Here is a 21049-nt window from a genome sequence, read left to right as displayed (position 1 = left end):
CCTGTTGGACTTTAACCTGGTGTTGTTAAACTTCTTACTGAGTTGTTAACTGGCAGAGCTCCTGTTTAACTAGGAGGTATGGATCTCTCCCTGCTTTAGGGTGATTAGCTGAGCAGGATAAGGGCAAACAATGTTCTTTAAAGCCATTTTTTTTACCTCAAATAGAAGAGAAGTGAAAAAGTGCAATGCTGCAAATCCCAGCAGCAAAAATTTAAACTTCAGATCAGTGATGAGCATCAGCTGCAGAATCTGGCGGATGAATTGGAGTGGGTAAAATGTCAGAAATACCATTAGAGCGTAGAGAAGAATCAACGCAGCCAGGAACAGTACTGAAAGGAAAATGCAGAGTTCAGTCAGACATTTCATTCAATGTTGCAAAATGTAATAAAACTTCCAAGGTCCTTTAGCGTTATCAAACAAAATTTGTTAATCGACCAATCCATATGGACACAGAAGCGGAGTTTTTATTCTTTCACAGGGTGTGTGTTATTGGCTCGGCCAGCATTTGTTGCCCATCCCCAAGAACGTGGTGATGAGCTTGAACTGCTGCAGTTCTGGGTAGGTGTAGCCACAGTACTGTTAGGAAAAGTTCCGGGATTTTGACCCAGCAACAGTGAAGGAATGGCAATATAGTTCCAAGCCAGGATGGTCTGGCTTGGAGGGAAACGTACAGGTTGTGGTGATCCCATGCTGCCCTTGTCCTTCTAGGTGGTAGATGCTACTGGTTTGTCAGGTACTGTAGGAGGCTTGGCAAGTTGTTGCAGTGCATTTTGCAGATAGTCCACATTTCTGCTAGTGTGTATCAATGTTGGAGGGAGTGACTATTTAATTTTGTGGATGGGTTGCTAATCAAGTTGTGTGTCAGACGGTGTTGTGCTTTTGAGTGTTGTCGGAGCAGAATTCATCCAGGCAAGTGGAGAATATTCCATCATATTCCTGACTTGTCAGGAGGTGAGTTACTTGCCACAGACCTGTTGAATGGCGGGGCAGGCTCGAGGGGCTAGATGGCCTACTCCTGCTCCTATGTTCTTATGTCCTAGCCCATATTCATATGGCTAGTGCAGTTATGCAAATATAGTAATTATAATGCAACAGCTGTAAGTAGAGGACTTGGACATTTGTTCTTTTTGGTCACCAGGTCATTTTCCCACATTCAGTAGATGCCAGTGTTGCAGATGTACTGAAACAGCTAATGTTTATGCCTCTTACCTATTCCTGAGTTTCGCAATGGCCGGGCATCTCCAAGATGCAGAAACTAGCAGTTTCAAGCTGTTATTACACATTTTATAGCAGAAGATAACATCGGCCAAGGGAACAGATCAATTGCCTGGTCTTTCATACAATATTATGGTGCATAGGGAGATAATAGTAAATACACAATGCTTCAATCACAACCTTTACAATCAGATATAAACCATACATAGCTCCAAGAGTCAAAAAGCAAATACCATTAGAGTAGAGCGGCTTGCGGAAGGGTTGACCCTTGGAAAGTACTGTTGCCAGGATGAGGTACTGGAACCCAGACACACAAAATAAAGCAGTGTTTTCGTAGTTTGGGAGTCTGTTGTTGGATGAATTGGTATTTACAGGAACAAACCTTCAGATAAACACACAAAACGTCTATAAAACCATTGATAGGGACAGGGCAATGCAATCAGCTACAATGCGAGACCAATTTACAACACAAGAGCACTGTACTAACTGCCACAAATGGTGAATCTTTGGTTATGTGTGAACCATTTTAATTCAGCCCAACTGCTGGAATTAGGAATATTGACACCCCTCCGACCCTGTTCCACGCTGACCACTCAGCTAAGATGAGAGGTGTAAACCAAACAACAGAACATGCAGGAATGCCAGTGGCCAAGTTTTAGTTATGTGACCTCATCTGGTCTCTAAATGGAGAAAACAATTCATGTTTTACTTTTCAATTCTCTTTTTTTGTTTTGAGGTGACCAGAAGATTGACCAGCTGCTCTTGCAGACAGATTGGACAATTTACAACAGGCATTGAGTTTTTTGAACGATTGTGCATCCACAACAGGGAGATTCATTAATCGAGCCAATGCAAGGTTCTCCCCCCAATTTTGCTGACCCTGCTGGGATAATCTGACACTAGCTGCCTGTGTAGGAGACTGAATAGCAAACCTGGGAAAGACTCAGGACAATCAGTCCGTGCCCTCACTCAACTCTCGCATCTTCCTCCAACAGGAGGCAATAGATAACTGATCAGGAGCATCCCCTTACTAACCTCAGGTACCTCTACCAGTCATCCCAAGATTAATCATTGAAGTCAACATCAAACAAGACAAATAGAGCTTTCTTTATGGCTCAGTATTTAGAGCATTTCACAAGCAACTTCCTTTTTCCTAGAGGGTAGCTGTAAATCTGGTGACAGCGGCGGCACACTTACCAGCTTTGGGTGGTAGTGACAGTGTAGGTGAGGACCTGAATCAGTATAACCAATAAAGTCTGCAGCAGCAGGCTGCCCAGGATCGAAATGTTGATCAGACTCCCCACAGGTCGTTGTGCCACCAGCTCCTTTGCGGGCCCCGTTCGACCCATGAGGACGGCCACAGTTGTAGTGATAACCAGGTCAAAGTACAGGTACTGCCAATCACCCAAATTAGAATCTACCTGAATTTAAAATTTTTAAAAAAAGCTTAGAACAAAAGCAGGGCTGGTTTCTTAATTAGAATAATAACTACAACTGAAAACACATGATACTTAAGACAACATATTAATGACATAACTTAAAAGGCTTAAAATTAGCCCCCTGGCCTTTTCTGCACACAGATTCTACACTGGCTGGAAGTGGTCAGGTGTGGTATACGTCAGGGAAGGGTAGGATCAGGCTTGAAAGATTGGTCAGTTGGGCATCATTTGCCACATATGGGAAAGGACCTCAGGATGAATCAATGTATTCAAAAGGAGATGGTGAAGTGCTTCAGAAGGGGGTGTTTCCTTATTTTTACCCATTTTCTTCGCAGCCTCTCCACAATACACAAATCTCCCAGCAGACAAAACGACTGGAGATTCTCCTGTAGCCCTGGGTGAGTGTTGTTCCGTAACTAGCTGCAGGTATATGGGAGCTGCCCAATTTGCTGTCCTCTGGTGCAGTGTCTGTTCCATTTTCTCACAATAGAACAGCCATGATTAGGTAGATGATCCTGGGAACAATTTCCCACCTTCCAATGTACAGGGCCCAGCACCAATCAGGCACTGTACCACCCAGCTTCTTTCTAATTCACACTGTGGCTAATCTGCTCATCAGGAAATAAGCTAGACAAAGTTACTCAATGTACAGGACACTAGATGGCTGATATGTATATCCATTAGAGTATGTATACTTACTGTGTACAATATTAGCACGGAAACAAACTGGATCATGCTGTACATGGCCATGTATTTGAAAACTCCAAACGATGTGATGAGAGAGGCTCGACCTTCCCTGCAAGGAATAGAGGAAGGTCTTGTTTTACACTGGAACTGGGAGGGGTACCAAGAGATTTAACTGAGAAACCTATCTAATGTGAGGAAAAACAGACTGCTGCTAATATCACAAGTACAGAGAGTGACAGTTTATGTGTAGGTGTTTCGAGTACTGACACAAGTAGAGTATGGTAACTGTAGTTGGTGGCACCAGTCCTCATCCATTGTGCTGGACTCTGGTTTCTGATTGTTGCACCTAAAATTGGTGACAATTCTAAGAACCAGCATAATGGCATCTCAAAAAAAATCTCCATCAGAGTAAGCTACCCAAGAACTCACCGAATCACCATTGGTACACACTCAATGTTGTCTATTTTTGAGGTGAAGGGGGCTGCCACCGATGCCTCAGCCTCTGAGAGGGAGATTCCAGCATCAGCAGCTTTCAGAGCCCCACAATCATTGGCCCCATCTCCGCACATTCCCACAGAGTACCTAGAGAAGCAGGGCGAACATTAAACAGGACTTTGCAATCTCATAGAGCAATACAAAAAATCCACTACAGTCCGATTCTTAAACACAAACGCACAAGCTGTATCTAGAATTTTATATCTAACTCTTGGAACTTAGTAACTCACATCACAGATTATCTATACAGTCGGCCACTTGCAGTTATAACACACTAAAAAAAAATCAGTCAAATGTGCAAACCTTCATTCACGTACAAGATTGAGAGAGGTATGGACCACGTGGATAGGAGCAGTTGTTCCCCTTAGTTAAAGGGTCAATAACGAGGGGACATAATTTTAAGGTGAGGGGCAGATGGTTTAGAAGGGATTTGAGGAAAATCTTTTTCACCTAGAGGGTGGTGGGAGTCTGGAATGCACTGCCTGGGAGGATAGTAGAGGCGGGAAGCCTCAACCTTTAAAAAGTACATGGATGAGCACTTGAAATGTCATAACATTCAAGGCTATGGGCCAAGTGCTGGAAAGTGGAATTAGTGCAGATTTAGTGTAGTTTTGTCAGTGCAGACCCGATGGGCCGAAGGGCTTCTTCTGAACTGTATGATTCTGACACCCAAAGTACTGATTTTTGTACACACTAGGGCTGGAGTCGCACATTAGTCCCTATCCTGGCTTCAGTCCCTCATGGAAAAGGTTAATTCTGGAGAAGACCTAGTTCAGATACAATGTCTCCTGTGGTTACAAAAAAAGCCGGTGTCTCGTCATTAGTAAAACAGTTACTGTCAGCCACAAACACATGATGAAGGAACGTTAGCACAGCGTGGGCACCACTTTGAGAAAGAAAGGGATATATCTGCTAATGTGTGTTCCCGAGTCCTTGCATTACCTTTGGTCAAAGCAACAAGTGGGTGACCTTTTTCTTGGACTTGACCATTGTAATTAGCTGCCAATGGGCAGTGAGTCTGTGCTCCTGCATGACCCTCAACCTCACCATACATCTCAAACCAGAGCAACTCAAAACATTAAAACAAATTGTTTTTGCTGGAGTTCAGACGAATTAGATTTATAAAATTCTAACAGGACAAGACAGGGTAGATGCAGGGAGGATGTTCCCAATGGTGGGGGTGTCCAGAACCAGGGGTCACAGTCTGAGGATACAGGGTAGACCATTTAGGACGCAGATGAGTGGTGAGCCTGTGGAATTCATTACCACAGGAAGTAGTTGATGTCAAAACATTGAATGTATTCAAGAGGCAGCTGGATATAACACTTGGGATGAACGGGATCAAAGGTTGTGGGGAGAAAGCAGGATTAAGCTGTTGAGTTGGACAATCAGCCATGATCGTGATGAATGGCGGAGCAGGCTCGAAGGGCCGAATGGCCTCCTCCTATCTTCTATGTTTCTATGCAAGTATCTTGTGATGACATTATATGCACTCCACTGTAAAATGCTGGCGTCACATCTCTTATTTTCCAACTCCATTTAACCATTTAATTGTCAACTTACTCCAATTTCTGAAAGCTCTCCACCAGCTGTGTCTTCTGATTAGGAGCCATTCGAGCATAAACAGTGCCTCGAATCAGGATCTGCGGAGAAGCACGAAGAAATAAAGCAGATTAAAAATATCCAAATTGATCCATTATTATACAGACTCGGCCTTATATTCCAGTTAGTACTCTAACTGTGGATTTAACAGACAAGGAGCCTCAAGACTATATATAAATTGTACCTTTGGCATTGGACTCTGTACTCAGTTTCACAAAGGCTTTGTAACACTGACAGGTTCTTTACCTGAATCAACAGGGCTCAGAGACATTGCACCTCTCCCATTTAAACAATATTTTATTCCCATCCAGTACCACTTTTATATATATTCCTCAATATTACCAAGTTCTCTGCCACACCATCCCCATCAGTGCTGTACTCCTCAGTATTACAAGACTCTGGGCCTCTCCTATTGCCATTAATATTTCAGATCATCAACTTGAGGCCAGAGTGAAAAACACCATGCAGTTTTCCTTCTTTGCAGTAAATACACAGTGAAAATCAAACTTCTCACCTTCTGGAGCAGATCTGGGAAATAGTCGTAAACCACTGCGAAAGACTTTCCATTTAGTGCAAAGTGATAGTAAGACTGCTCCAAAGAGTGGTTCCCAGGCTGTTGCTGCTGGATAAATTTATATGACAGATTAAAAATGGCACAGGTATGTCTGAACTGCAAACTGGCCACATGCAAATATGCAGAAGATATACGAGTAGCCAACATTGCCACTGCCACCCCACCGGCCCCACTTCTAACATCTCAGCTCTTAACATCAAGTCCCCAATATACACAAGGGATAGGAGCAGGAGCAGACTGTATGGTCCAGCGAGCTCGCTCTGTCAATCAATACAATCATGAATGATCTTGACTACAAACCTACTCTCCCACCTGCTTCCCACAGCCCTGAATTCCCTGAAACACTAAAAATCCGTCTATTCCAGCCTTAAACAAAGTCAACGATGGAGCATCCACAACCCAGTGGGGCAGAGTATTTGAAAGATTCACAGCTCTGGACTGAAGAATTTTCTCATCTAGGTCCTAAATGATTTATACTGCCCTATGTGCCTTTCCGTTCAGTGCATCATGCATGTTTAAGACAAGACTCATCACTGTCACTCCTAGTCTTAACATATTTATTCAGGGTCTCGAAAGGTGTGGTAAGCCTCACCTTCCAGAGGGAACCCATTCAGAGAAGATTTACTAGGCTGAAGTCTTAAGAGGAAAGGTTGAGCCAATACTCACTTGAGTTTAGAGGAATGACAGAAGATCTTACTGAAACATAAAATAGTCCAAGAGGCCTTGGCAAGGTAAATGCTGTTAGGATATTTCCCCTTGTGGAGAAATCAACAATGAGGGGGCAGAGTTTCAAAATAAGGGGTCTCGCATTGAAGACGGAGATGATGAGGAATTTCCACTCTCAGAGGGTAGTTAGTCTTTGAAATTCTGTACTTCAGAAAGCTGTGGAAGCTGGGTCGAGTATCTTCCAAGGCCGAGTTTGACAGATCTTTAATCTACAAGTGAATGACAGGTTCTGGGGGGCCGACAGGAAAGCGGAGTTAATGCAACAATCGGATTAGCCATGATCTTGTTGAATGGCAGAGCAGACTCAAAGGGCTCACTCTCGTTCCTATTTCTCATGTTATTTTATTAAGTAATGGGATGTGGACATCGCTCGCTACGCCAGCATTTATTTCCCATCCCTAATTGCCCACGAGAAAATGGTAGTGAGCTACCTTCTTGAACCACCAGTCCATGAAGTGTACCCTCAGTGCTGTTAGGGAAGGAGTTCCAGGATTTTGACCCAGAGACAGTGAAGGAACGGTGATATGTTTCCGAGTCAGGATGGTGAGCGACTTGGAGGGGAACCCCAGGTTGTGGTGTTCCCATGTGTCTGCTGCTGTTGTCCTTCCAAATGGTAATGGTCATCGGTTTGGAAGGTGCTGTTTAAAGAGGCTTGGTGAGTTCCTGCAGTGCATCAATGCTGCCACTGTTTGTCAGTAGTGGAGGGAGTGCCAATCAAGTGGGCTGTTTAGTCCTGGATGGTGTCAGGCTTCTTGAGTGTTGTTGGAGTTGCACTCATCCAGACAAGGTGAGAGTACTCCGTCATACTCCTGTCTTGTGCTTTAGATGGTTTTGGACCATCAGGAGATGAGTTACTCGTTGCAGAATTCCAAGCCTCTGATCAGAGGGTAGAGAGCAGGTTATAACTTGTTAGCACTGTTGATGAGGTCTTCCATCACTTTACTAATAAATAAGAGTAGACTGATCGGGTGGTAATTGGCCAGTTTGGATTGGTCTTGCTTTTTGGTGTACAGGACATACCTGGGCAACTTTTCGCATTGCTAGGTAGACGCCAGGGTTGTAGCTGTACTGGAACAGCTTGGCAAGGGGTGTGACAGGTTCTGGAGCACAAGTCTTCAGTACTATTGCCCAAATATTGTCAGGGCCCATAGACTTTGCAGTATTCAGTATCTTCAGCTGTTTCTTAATTTCACATGGGGTGTATCAAATTGGCTGAAGATTGGCATCAGTGATGCTGGGGACCTCGAGGAGGCCGAGATGGATCATCCATACAGCACTTCTGGCTGAAGATTGTCGCAAATGTTTCAACCTTATCTTTTGCATCAATGTGCTGGGCTCCCCCATCATCGAGGACAGGATATTTGTGGAGCCTGCTTCTGCCGTGAGTTGTTTCAATTGTCCACCACTATTCACAACTGGATGCGGCAGGACTGCAGAGCTCAGAGCTGATCCATTGGTTGAGGAATCATTTAGCTGTATCTATCTCTTGCTGCTTAGACCGTTTGCCAGGCAGGTAGTTCCATTTTGTAGTTTCACCAGGTTGAGACCTCAGTTTTAGGGATGCCTGGTGCTGCTCCTGACATAACCTCCTGCACTCTTGATTGAACCAGGGCTGATCCCCTAACTTGGTGGTAATGGTAGAGGATATGACAGGCCATGAGGTTACAGATTGTGGTTGGGTACAATTCTGCAGCCAAGTCTTGGGCTGCTAGGTGTGTTTGAAATTTATCCCATTTAGCACATTGGTAGTGCCACACAACAAGGCAGGGGGTATCCTCAATGTGAAGATGGGACTTTGTCTTCAGAGACTGTGCAGTGGTCACTCCTCCTGATACTGTCATGGACAGGTGCATCTGCAGTAAATAGGTTGGGGAGGATAAGGTCAATTATGTTTTTCCCCCCTCATCACCTGCCACAGGCTCAATCTGACAGCTATGTCCTTTAGGACTCAGCCAGCTCAGTCTGTAGCGGTGCTACCAAGTCACTGTTGGTGATGGACTCTGAAGTCCCTGACCCAGAGTACATTCTGCATCCTTCCCACTCCTCAATGTTTCATCCAAGTTGTTTTCAACATAGAGGAGTATGTTCATTAGTTGACCCTTCCTCTTACTCATTAAAGGATCTTAAAACCAATGGTATTTATTAATCTAGTTGGTCACATCTTCTATTCTATTAGCCTGACCCTTCACCTTAGCTACACATCAATGAAAGAATGGTTGACTTGTTTCAACAAGTAACTCCTTTGACCAAGTTCAAGGTGACCTCTTGTGTAGTTCACTGCCAGATCCACTGGTACTGCCACAATAATTCTATAACATAATTCACATAATTCTACAACATAGTTAATAAGTTAGCGTTATTATACAATCCAGAAGCTGGTGTTTCTTAATAGTTCTACGCAAATACACACCTCTGTTCCATTCTGCTGGCCTGGTGCTGGCTCTGATGGCAGGAACTTCACACAGGCAGGTTTATCACGAGAGGGTGGGGAGGCGTTGGCAAAAATAACTCTGTCCCTCAAACCCACCATCCCACAATTCCTGGCAACATTCAGAGCTGTCAGCATGTTATCTCCTGGAAGAAAGAGGATGCAACCGTATTACTGATAATAAAGACCACTGGGACACCAACCAGGTCAAGACACTCAAACCATCTTAGGCCTTGGTTAACCAAGGCCTGTGAATAACATGCTCTGAAATTACACAATAGAATGAAGCATAATTTTTAATGTCACATCAATGTTTCAGTACAAAAAATGAACTGTTGATAATTTCTTCAACAAGATCATTTTACAGATGTGTAGGAAATACATTTTTTGTTGTGGCTCAAGCTTTTCTGCAGGTAGGAAACGGGTTTGGAAGGAAAGAAATCGGCAATTGGGATGACAGTCTTGCGAAGACAAAAGTTTGCTAAAATGGGGTTTCACTGCATTCCAGAATGTTCTGTGGTCATGTGTAATGCCATTGCGCTTTGTCACAGGCAGTATTATGTTAAAGCTGTATTTGAATTGAATTATGCAGAGCCACTCTGTGCCACAGCAAAAATGGGGAGCAGCCGACACTTCCGTTTAACTTATGGGCTTTGCATCAAATTGAAGCATCATTGAGCAGGTTGAAAATGTCTCTCAGTACCATGAAAATCAATTGGAAATGCAGTGTCTGTTACACAGGTAAATGTGGCAGCCATTCTGCAACTTCAACATCCCACTAGCTGTGTCAAAATAAATTAACTAGTGCCCAGGATCATGAAACAAGCACCAGTTAAAGGCAAGACCTGCAGCAGGTTACAGTGCTGGAATAGACTATGCAATAAAAGATCCTCATTATAATGTACTGACTTCAGAAGTAAAATACTGAGGATTTCCTTGTGTGAGACAGTGTGTGTGTTAACTATTAAAATAGAAGAGTGTAAGCCCTGGAGCTGTTTAGGGGTTGGGATTTGATGTTTACTTCTACAAACCATGGAGGTTCTCAAACTCTTCGTTTGGTTTGGACTCAAGTTAGCTGATCCCTGCCAGGCGGGAATTAACTCAGCACCTCTGGGCTATCAGGAACGGGGGTAATGACAAAAATCATTGCTCCTGCTTCTGATCATTTTCCAAGGACTTCTGCTGTGTCTGTGGGTGTGAAGTGAGAGTCGTGATGCCCTCCTTGATGGAGTATCTTGATTGCATTTTCAGACAGAGTTGTTACTTGAATTAGGTACCATAGGGTTGCTGCTGCTGCCTGTGGAATTGTAACCCAGTAAAAAAAAAACAGCACCTTCAATTATGGGAAAAAACTATTAGGAAAAGTGCAGGAAAAGGACCGAAAGAACAAACAAAATACAGATTCTGACTATTGTGAAGTCGGAACAGGAGCCAATAGAGGGCAGTATTTGATCGATTCTAGCTGGTCAAATACCTATGCCAATAATTTCTCTGTAGCCTGGAATGTCTATCCACATTTCATAACAGCACTGTCACCCCACACAATTCATGCCTCATACCTGTCACCATTACAGTCCGAAAATTGGCTCGATTCAGGCTGTCAATGGCTGGCCGTGTTTCTGGTTTCAAAATATTTCGCATAATGAGGAATCCCAGGAATGTCATTTCATCCTCCACAGAATTCCTGTCCAAAGAAAACACAATAACTATTGAAGCTTGCAATACAGCCAAACAATGCAGCCCAGTGTGCAACACATGAGGGTGGAACCTACTGTTCCAGGAGTTACACCCTAGATTAAATGTATTCAAATACACACGTTAGGGAGGGCTGTCTTAGTAACCATGGAGAGGGGGTCAAAGCTCATATTAAAGGGCTGCATCAAGAGAACGGTGATGAGTTGAGACCACGTTTAGAATCATGGAAGGAATAAAAAACAAACCGAGGGAATGAAAGGTGCCTGAGTTTTGAGGTCCTGTGAAAGAGAGTAGGAGATGGTGTAATGAGTCTTAATTTCACACAGGGTGGTGTGGGGTGGATTAAAAGTCTGTTAAACTGGGCTTTTGGCATTAGGTGAGTGTGGCCGAGTGGCCAACAGCAATGGTAGCAATAACAGCAGCAATATTAACAGCAAGGGCAACAGCAACAACGAGAGTCGAGCATGCTGGGAATTTTGGTCAAGTTACTATTAAACACTGATGCAGTTTTGAAGACTTCTGCAAGTCATGACCTGTTCGGTGAGCTGTGATCTGACCCTTCCTGTGTTGACCATATAAGTCATGATGTGGAGATGCCGGCGTTGGACTGGGGTAAACACAGTAAGAAGTCCAACAACACCAGGTTAAAGTCCAAGAGCCTGTTCCGAAAGCTAGTGGCTTTTGCTACCAAATAAACCTGTTGGACTTTAACCTGGTGTTGTTAGACTTCTTACAGTGTTGACCATATAAGGACAGTTGTTTGGGCTATGCTAGACATACCAGGGCCATTATTACCATATATGGTGAGGCTATGTAGTTTACATGCAGTTTGGTATAGACATTTGGGAGTTGTTTATGAGAAATTCCATTCGCTAGAATGGAACACTGATCAGTTTCCGGTGATATCATTGGCTGAGTGCCAGAGGACTTTCTGGAAGAAACGGAGAAGTTTAGGATACAGGGGTGAGTTTTTGAGTATTTGTTGAGACGCACCACCAGAAGCGTGACCTAGAGATTTTCTTCAGAGAAGACAAAGAACCACAAGGGAAGACTGACATCGGGGAGCAGACCTGGCGGAAGATTGACATCGGGGAGCAGACCTGGCCAATTTGCTCAAAATCAGGTCTTTTTTACAGTTCAAGTTTAGAGTTTAAATATTAGAGTCAGAGGGTTAAAGTTAAATGAGTTAAAGATTGCAACTGCCATGAGTTTGTATGAGTATTTGTACCTAAAGTGTTGAATAAAGTGAAGCATTTCGTTCCAGTGAATCTGAGTCCTATGGTTTGTCACTAAGTACCTGGGGAAGATATCTAGGGGATTTTCACAGTAACTTCATTGCAGTGTTAATGTATGCCTACTTGTGACCCTAATAAATACTCTTAAAACTCAAAAAGAGAGGTTTAAGTTTATAGTCAGATAACATGAGGAACAAGAGATGAAAACTCAGAAGCAATGGTTACTAAATTAGCTACGCACCTTTCCAGCTTGTGCACTGCCTCAAAGGTAATGTCTTGACTTAGTGTTTTGTATGCAAGTCCCAAAACTCTGTACCCATCTCTGGCATAGAACCTTAACATTTCCGAGAAATCAGCAGGAACTGGAAGTAAAAGTGAGTGAGTATATATCAATGTTCTAAACACAAGGAGCTCCACAGAAATAAACTGGTCTCATTTCAATCAATGCACAGAATCCCATGAATCAAACACCTGATCATTCACTCATTTTATACACAATTTCACAGACCAAACCCCTGCCCATTCCATTGATACTCATCACAAAATGATTCCATCATTTCCCCCCCCCCCCTCCCCCACCACTCATTTGTAATCAGGTTTGACACCAGGTGTAATTTCCCATTGGCGTGACGAGATTGAAAAGTCCGACCGGATACCAGCGGGCAGCTGTTTTAATGAGCATTCATGAGATGCAAATGAATGCAAATTGCATTCACGCCACCTGCCAGCAGGAAGAGCGACCTACCACTGAGAGATTCACAATGTGATTTTACACCAGCGGATTTCCAACTTTTTGCCTCTTGCCAGATTCTCCGTGTTCGCCTGCCACGGGCCGGTTTGGAGATTCCACCCATAAAAACAGATAGTGAGAGTTTCTATAGCTCTTAAAAGAGTTAACACGGTGAGTCTTTGGTCTCATAGAAAGAGAGTCTGGGGAATTAAAAACGGAAAATAAGGAGATGACAGGTGAAGTGAATTTTGAATTGGTCTTCAAGTAACACTCCAGGAATAGATGTAAATTAGGAAATAAAAGGGAGAGAGGAACTCAAGAAAATCACTAGGGAAGTGGTACTGAGCAAATTGTTGAAGCTGCAGGCTAACATATCCCCAGGTCCTGATGGACTTCCTCCTCATGCCTTACAAGAAATGGCTAATGAGATAGTTGTGGTGTTGGCTTTAATTTTCTAAAATTCCCTAGTTTTAAGGAAGATTCCATTAGATTGGAAAATAGCAAATGTAACTCCTTTATTCAAAAAATAGAGGGAGACAGAAAGCAGGAAACTGCAGGCCAGTTAGCTTAACATCTGTCATAGGGAAAATATTAGAAGCTCTAAGACATTATAGCAAGCCAATGAGATAAATTCATGGTAATCAGGCAGAGTCAATTTGGTTTTATGTGAGGGAAATATCAATTTATTGGAGTTCTTTGAAAAAGTAACATGCACTGTGGATAATAAAGGGAGAACCAGTGGATGTACTGCACTTAGATTTCCAGAAGGCATCTGATAAGGTGCCACATCAGAAACCCAAGGTGTAGGGAATAACATATTGGCATAGATAGAAGATTTGCTAGCTCACAGGAAACAAAGAAAAGGCACAAATGTGTCATTTTCTGGCTGGCAAGATGTCATTAAGTGGTGTGTCACATGGATCAGTACTGGGACCTCAATGTTTTATAATTAATATTAATGTCTTGGATGAAAGGACCAAAGGTATGGTTGCTAAATTTCCTGATGACCCAAAGGTAAGTAGGAAAGTAAGTTGTGAAGTGAACATAAGGAGGCTGCAAAGGGATATAGGTGGGTGAGTGGGCAAAGATCTGGGCAAATGGAGTACAACATGGGAAAATGTAGAACCGCCCATTTTGGCAGGAAGAATAAAGAACAGCAGCATAGTATCTAAATGGCAAGAGATTGCAGAGCTCTGAGATGCAGAGGGATCTGGTTGTCCTGGCGCATGAATTGCAAAAAGTTAGTATTCAAGTAACTAGGGAAGGTAATAATAGAATGTTATAATTTATTGCAAGAGTAACTGAATACAAGAGGTCATGCTTCAGCTATACAGAGCAATAATGAGACCACACCTGAAGGACTATGTACAGTATTGGTCTCCTTATTTAAGGAAGGTTGTAAATGCATTGGAAGCAGTTCAGAGAAGGTTTATTTGACAAATACCTGGAATGGGAGGGTTGTTTTATGAGGCAAAGTTGAACAGGCTAGGCTTGTATTCACTGAAGTTTAGAAGAGCAAGAGACAACTTAGTTGAAACATATAAAGATCCTGAGGGGTCTTAACAGGATGGACGTGGAAAGGATGTTTCCTCTTGTGGGAAAATCTGGAACTAGGGATCACCGTTTAAAACTAAGGGCTTGCCCATTTAAAACAGATGAGGAGAATTTTTTTCTGAGGGCTGAGATAATATGCTGCCTTCTTTATTCTTCCTCAAAAAGTGGCAGAAGGCAAGCCTTTGAATATTTTTATGGCAGAGGTGGATCGATTCTTGATAAGGGGGGTGAAAGATTATTAGGGTAGGTAGGAACATGGAGTTAAGGTTACAATCAGGTCAACCATCATCTTGTTAAAAGGCGGGATAGGCTAGAGGGGCTGAGTGGCCTGCTGCTAATTTGTATGTTCATATGCATCTGTGGCAGAGGTCATGGCCCCGTGGATCGGACCTGCCTTTGGACAGGTAACTGAAGAACCATTGCTAACATAGGTGACACCATAATGCCTCATCTCAGTAACTAACCTGGGAAGTTTAGCACCTGGCTCCAAAATAAAGGAATCTTGCCAAAACAGGTGACACTCTCGGGTTTCTTATAAACTCGGGAACTATTCAGATATTAAGGACAGGATTTTACAGCCTCGCTCATCACGAAGCTGTAAAAATCCCGCCCAAGGTCAACTGACCTTTCCTTGTTCCGTCCCTCACCTGCTCTGATTGCTGTGGCGGGTGGGGCGGAAAAGTGTCAGAACCTTTTCACGGTTTGAAAAAAAATAGTGTTTAATTTTTTTAATAATCTGGCTAATTAAGAGTAATAAAATCAGGACCTGCATATTTTTTTTAAAAACAGAAGCTCTTTGATGTCTGAAAAATCAGGGGCTTCCTTATCCAGTTGTCAACTCAACTCAATTCACTCTCATCCAACCCAAAGAGGCAATTGTCCCCATTCCTGTCACTGGTGTGCTTCATCTGTAGTTTTCTTTGCTGCCAAATTCTCCCTTCTGTCTGTTCTGACCTCGATTGAATTGTTGCTCCATGCCTAATAGCACGGGAAATAATCATGAAAACTTAGCACCTTCCAATTCTGGGAAATCTTTTGAACATCAAGGGCGGAATCCTCCAGCTATTCACGCCAGTGGGATTTTCTGGTCCTGCTGCAGTGAACAGAGATTTGGCTGAGCGCCATTTCCTCTGTCCTTGCTTGCAGCGGAAGTAGGGCGTGAACAGCCTGCAAGAGACTGTAATCAAACTGTGAAATTGTTCTAAATGCAACTGAATCAAAACATTCTTAAATTGCTTCATATTTTTGTGATATACAACATAAATCCTTAGCTGAGAGTTTCAGTCAGTTACCCGTTTCCTTTATGCAAAGGCTGGCAACCATCTCAGGTGCACCCTTCATGTAGACCTCTACTGGCGAACTGTCCGGTCTCTTTACGATCACACTCATCCTCTGCAGTGATGAAGCAAAGGGGAAACGACGGAGAATTCCCAAATTCATTCCTTGTTTCTGCAGAAGGGAGAAAATACAAATGTGCAGCAAATGTTATAATTTGGGCCTGTGACCCATCCACTTTCTGGGGCTTTGCTTCCACACTATCTTGCTTTAGTCTGGAAAGCAGCACAACTGTAGGTCAACCACATCCCATCCCACAATGTCACACTGCAGCAGCTAACAGATCCATATGATACTGGGCTGAAACTGGGTGGCACGGTAGCACAGTGGTTAGCACTGCTGCTTCACAGCTCCAGGGTCCCAGGTTCGATTCCCGGCTCGGGTCACTGTCTGTGTGGAGTTTGCACATTCTCCTCGTGTCTGCGTGGGTTTCCTCCGGGTGCTCCGGTTTCCTCCCACAGTCCAAAGATGTGCGGGTTAGGTTGATTGGCCAGGTTAAAAATTGCCCCTTAGAGTCCTGGGATGTGTAGGTTAGAGGGATTAGCGGGTAAATATGTGGGGGTAGGGCCTGGGTGGGATTGTGATCGGTGCAGACTCGATGGCCCGAATGGCTTCCTTCTGCACTGTAGGGTTTCTATGATCTATGATTTCTATGAACACTGACAAATTTCACCTCTTTCTCTCTCTCTCCGATCTTTCCTTAAGCTGCTGGCTATAACCAGGGTCCAGTTCTTTTGGACACCGTTCACCCTCTGCTGCCTTATCCAGCAGAGCATTCTTATTTGTGAGTTTAAACTGTGATGAGCAGCAGGCTAATTGTGGAAGGTACAACAGCCAAGCCCAACTTTGTCTTTAACTGCTGTCCCAAGTTATGGCCATTGGACGGGGACCAGGAGCAAGAATTCTTGCTGAGGTGGCCAGAATACAGTGCAACTGGAAATCATTGTATCTGGAGTCTGTGCGACTTATCGGTTGCTTTTCTGAAGCGTCTTTAGGGAACTCCAGGACAATTTTGAATCACTTACGCTAAACTTGGAATGCAACTCAGCCAACAACACAAAGATGGGCTAGATTAACAATCAAGCAGCATATTTATTAATAGATTACATGCAACTGTTATTTTTTGGTCAAGGTGCCTGAGAAACTTTAAAAAAAACTTTTTTCTGTGGAAATAACGATACACTTTATATAAAAGCTTGAAGTAATGGACAGCCTTTATATTCAAGGTTCTCTGATTTCAGAGTTATATTTGTAAATCATAACCTTACTATGTACTAACTGGATGTGCCAGTTCAGTTGTGCCTAAGACTCTTATCTGAGAGTGTCATATTTTGACTCTTCCTTCTTGTCTTGTATACTAGAAATAATGCAGGTCTATTGACAACACCAATGTTAATTAATTTTATCATTGTAACTCACTGACTGGATGGTTTACCAGTCAGGAATGGTGAAAAATTGAATAATGCTGAATCAATGCAGCTTTTCCACAAACTAAATTGATAAGTTTCTATTCATAAAATTATAAGAAATAGGAGCAGTAGACCATTCAGCCCATTGACCCTGCTCCGCCAATCAACAAGACCATGGCTGATCTGACCATGGCCTTAACTCCACTTTCCTGTCTGCCCCCTATAGCCTTCGACACCCTTGTAGATCAAAAATCCATCAAACTCAACCTTGTACACACCCAATGATCCCATTTTCACTGCTTTCCGGGGAAGAGAAATAAAGTAAAAATAAAGTTTATTTATTGGTTACAAGTAAGGCTTGCATTAACACTGCAATGAAGTTACTGTGAAATTCCCCTAGTCGCCACACTCCGGCACCTGTTCGGATCAATTCCCCTAATCAGCACATCTTTCAGACCATGGGAGGAAACTGGAGCACCCGGAGGAAACCCACGCAGACATGGGGAGAACGTGCAAACTCCACACAGACAGTGACCCCAGCCGGGAATCGAATCCGGGTCCCTGACATTGTGAGGAGCAGTGCTAACCACTGTGCCACCATGCCGCCCCAGAATTTCAGAGGCCAACAACCCTCAGAATAAATTTCTCCTCATTGCCAACTTAAATGGAAGGCCTCCAATTTTTAAACGGTGTTCCCTAGCTCTAGATTCTCCAACAAGGGAAAACATTCTCTCAGCATCTACCCTGTCAATTTCCCTCAGAATCTTCTATTGCCGAGTAGTGAGACATGTTGCCAAAGCTCTTCCTCGCACAAACAGGGAAAAAGAATGCCTAATTTCAAATAATCACAATTTATACCACAGGAGAAAAGGGTGCTGACTGGTTGGCAAGTCAACTCCAGTTGGTCAGAATGTTGCCATGGAGACGGGCGGCACGGTAGCACAGTGGTTAGCACTGCTGCTTCACAGCTCCAGGGTCCCGGGTTCGATTCCCGGCTCGGGTCACTGTCTGTGTGGAGTTTGCACATTCTCCTCGTGTCTGTGTGGGTTTCCTCCGGGTGCTCCGGTTTCCTCCCACAGTCCAAAGATGTGCGGGTTAGGTTGATTGGCCAGGTTAAAAATTGTCCCTTAGAGTCCTGAGATGTGTAGGTTAGAGGGATTAGCGGGTAAATATGTGGGGGTAGGGCCTGGGTGGGATTGTGGTCGGTGCAGACTCGATGGGCCGAATGGCCTCCTTCTGCACTGTAGGGTTTCGATGAGTTGCACTTCTATGAGAAAGCAATGGGGCACCTAAAAAGCTCCTGGGTAATTCCAAAAAAGGTACAAGGCTTTTTGTTTGCAGAAAACAAGTTCCTGTGTATGGATGTATGTCACTTCTAGCACGTATAAATGAGTCACACCATGAAATTGGAGTCTGGCACTGCTAAATACTGCCACAGCATCAAGCATCAACTGGCAACACTTACATTTCCATTAGGCTGTTCTTCCAGTGGTGGAGGCTTTATGACAGACACAACCTTCATTCCAAATCTTGAAACAATATCGGACTCTGTAATTTCATCTGTCAAAATCTAAAGTAGAGGAGGCTCCATCAGTGTAAATAGAAGTCATTTACAGACCAACTCAATACAGAAAACCAGCACACAGCTAAACAGATGTACTGATACAAAATTAAGGCATACAATCATCCGGATCCAACACAAAGCAATCACATAATTTCCCAGGTATACTCTTGAACATTGATGCTCCCAGAGTAATGTCACAAGGGAACAGGGGATGAGTTTTATCACAACGTGAGCATGGGTTTTACCACCACATGATGATAGTCATCAAGTTGGAGAGTAGTTTATTCATACGGGGGGTTTTGGGGGGGGAGGGGGGGGGGGGAGAGAAAGAGAGAGAGAGAAGAGTGAGAGAAGGAGAGAGAGGAGGAGAAAGGAGAGAAGGAAATTTGATGGAAAGTGACCAACAGGGCGCTACTGAATACCATTCATTGGATAACCTTGACTCTGCCTCATCGAAAGTTGGATGACTCTGCACAGTACGAACTGACCTTGTCGAGAAATAACTTGAGCACGGAAAGGAGGATAGGACAACAAAATACTTATAAATGATTAATTTTACATTGTGGTTTGATTTTGATGCCATTAGTTCAGAGTCCAACAAGGAGGCAGGAATGAAAAAATGTCAAAGATCTTCCTTTATTCTACAGTTGTAACTGCCTGGCATGGTTTAATGAATAAAAATGATCCCATGACACTTTTTAAGTAAGAGCAAGGAGCTCTTCCAGTGTCCTGGCCAACACCACCCCATCAATCAGCAATACAATGAACTAATCAATTGCTCATCCACCTTGCTGCTGGGATGTTACTGGTGCAGAATAGCAACATGTTTTCCCACATAACATTAACTCACTGTATAGTTTGAGGAGATGTTTCAACATGACAAGATGTTTTATAGCTCCAAATATAAGTAGCTTAATCAAACAACCAGGAAACCAAAATCTAACTTTGGAGTATAACCTGTCCTACCACGGATACTTTTTAAGAAGCTGTATTTTTGAGTCATGGAAAGAGGGTCCTTTTAGTACCACCATTAGAACTATTAGCACACTAGAAAACATGGTCTCAGAATTGACTCACCCAACCAGTTGACTCAATCATTTTCAGATCAAGAGGGTCACCAATTGGCTGGTTGTTCAAAAGGGTGACACTATGACAGGTGGCCAGTGCATGAAGCATTGGACCGCTAACATGCTGGATGTCATGAACAATTGGCTCAAAGTTCTTGCCGACCACCAGTACAACTCCCCAGATATCCAAGCCTTCTTCTGTAAGTGTTCCTGTCTGAGAGAAAAGATGACCATTTCATGTATGGCTGCTATAATTTCATACTCAACAATGCATCAATAGCACTTACAGACATAAATCCAGTCAATCACTGGCATCAACCATCATCTACTTTACCTTATCAAAGCAAATGAGTTTTAGTTTGCCGCAGATGTTGATGCGTGGTGGACTAATGCAGAAAATTCCATATTTTTTCAGTCTGTTCTGGGCATAGATAGTTCCAACAGTCATAGCTGCAGGGAGAGCAGGTGGAATGATGATAGTGATCAGATCCAGGACACGTTTTACCAGTCGCCCCACAGACACCTGGTGTAGTGGAGGGAGAAAACATGTATCACAGGAAAGAATAAAATAAGTCACATCCAAATATTAAAAGGTCTGATTTCCCAATTGCATTCTTGATGTGGAGCCTCCCCACTGGGAGTACAAATTGGCAAACATGGAATGATCACTAGGATTTTGCAATCCATGTTCCAGGCAGCAAGGCTTAATGCTGGTAGCAGGCATTGGGAAAACTGCCTTCAAGTGTCCATCTCCATTGCAATAGCCAGTAACCTAAAAGTAAATAAACAATACTAAGTTAATCTTCCCTGCTAGCCTCAACTAGCTCCTGGGACAAGGATTGGAGGACAAATATTTTTCTCAGTGAAACGGGTCACCTCAGATATCAAAAACGGAATCACTCATTCCAAAAATTCACTTGGAAATGATCACTGATTGGTGAATAAGTTCACTTTTTACAGTTCTTAAAATATGCTTGTTTGGTGAACCACCCTTGATATTATTACAAAAGTATCTGTAAATCCACCAGGCAGGGGGAAGGTTCTCGCTGGGTGTTGTAGGTTAGTGATATCTTAAACACAGCAGGGAGATTCCCTTAGAACTCTTTGCAAGAAACCTTGCTACTATGCTTAGAATGTCACTAACAACAGTAGAACTTGATGCCTGAGCTCTTGGCATTTGTCACAGAACATCATTCTTTTGTGATACTTCATGTGTAGATGGTTCTCCTGGGGTGGGCTGTGTCAACAAATCCATCTTATTTGAGTTACTGCTTTAAAAATATCTGGCCAGTGA

The 21049-nt window shown here is 43.2% G+C and overlaps 1 protein-coding gene across 10 annotated transcripts in view; it reads right to left on the bottom strand.

Annotated features, from left to right (window-relative positions):
* atp13a2 (ATPase cation transporting 13A2) overlaps nucleotides 1–21049 on the bottom strand; it is a 77862-nt gene that overhangs the window by 3128 nt on the left and 53685 nt on the right. For 7 of the 10 annotated variants that reach the window (XM_078238986.1, XM_078238993.1, XM_078238985.1 and 4 more), the window contains 14 exons: nucleotides 20090–20278; nucleotides 19766–19969; nucleotides 18590–18694; nucleotides 15673–15829; nucleotides 12338–12458; nucleotides 10726–10850; nucleotides 9149–9312; nucleotides 5953–6060; nucleotides 5400–5479; nucleotides 3771–3923; nucleotides 3354–3450; nucleotides 2413–2636; nucleotides 1449–1597; nucleotides 157–329 (listed from right to left, as the gene is read on the bottom strand). In XM_078238986.1, coding sequence (XP_078095112.1) covers nucleotides 157–329; nucleotides 1449–1597; nucleotides 2413–2636; nucleotides 3354–3450; nucleotides 3771–3923; nucleotides 5400–5479; nucleotides 5953–6060; nucleotides 9149–9312; nucleotides 10726–10850; nucleotides 12338–12458; nucleotides 15673–15829; nucleotides 18590–18694; nucleotides 19766–19969; nucleotides 20090–20278 — 2049 coding nt within the window. The remainder of the gene's footprint in view (nucleotides 1–156; nucleotides 330–1448; nucleotides 1598–2412; nucleotides 2637–3353; nucleotides 3451–3770; nucleotides 3924–5399; nucleotides 5480–5952; nucleotides 6061–9148; nucleotides 9313–10725; nucleotides 10851–12337; nucleotides 12459–15672; nucleotides 15830–18589; nucleotides 18695–19765; nucleotides 19970–20089; nucleotides 20279–21049) is intronic. The other 3 variants (XM_078238987.1, XM_078238984.1, XM_078238989.1) reach the window with 1 other exon arrangement.

The sequence above is a fragment of the Mustelus asterias genome, chromosome 22, assembly GCF_964213995.1.
Source record: "Mustelus asterias chromosome 22, sMusAst1.hap1.1, whole genome shotgun sequence".
Classification (NCBI taxonomy): Eukaryota; Metazoa; Chordata; class Chondrichthyes; order Carcharhiniformes; family Triakidae; genus Mustelus; species Mustelus asterias.
This window is presented reverse-complemented; position numbering and strand designations above follow the sequence as displayed.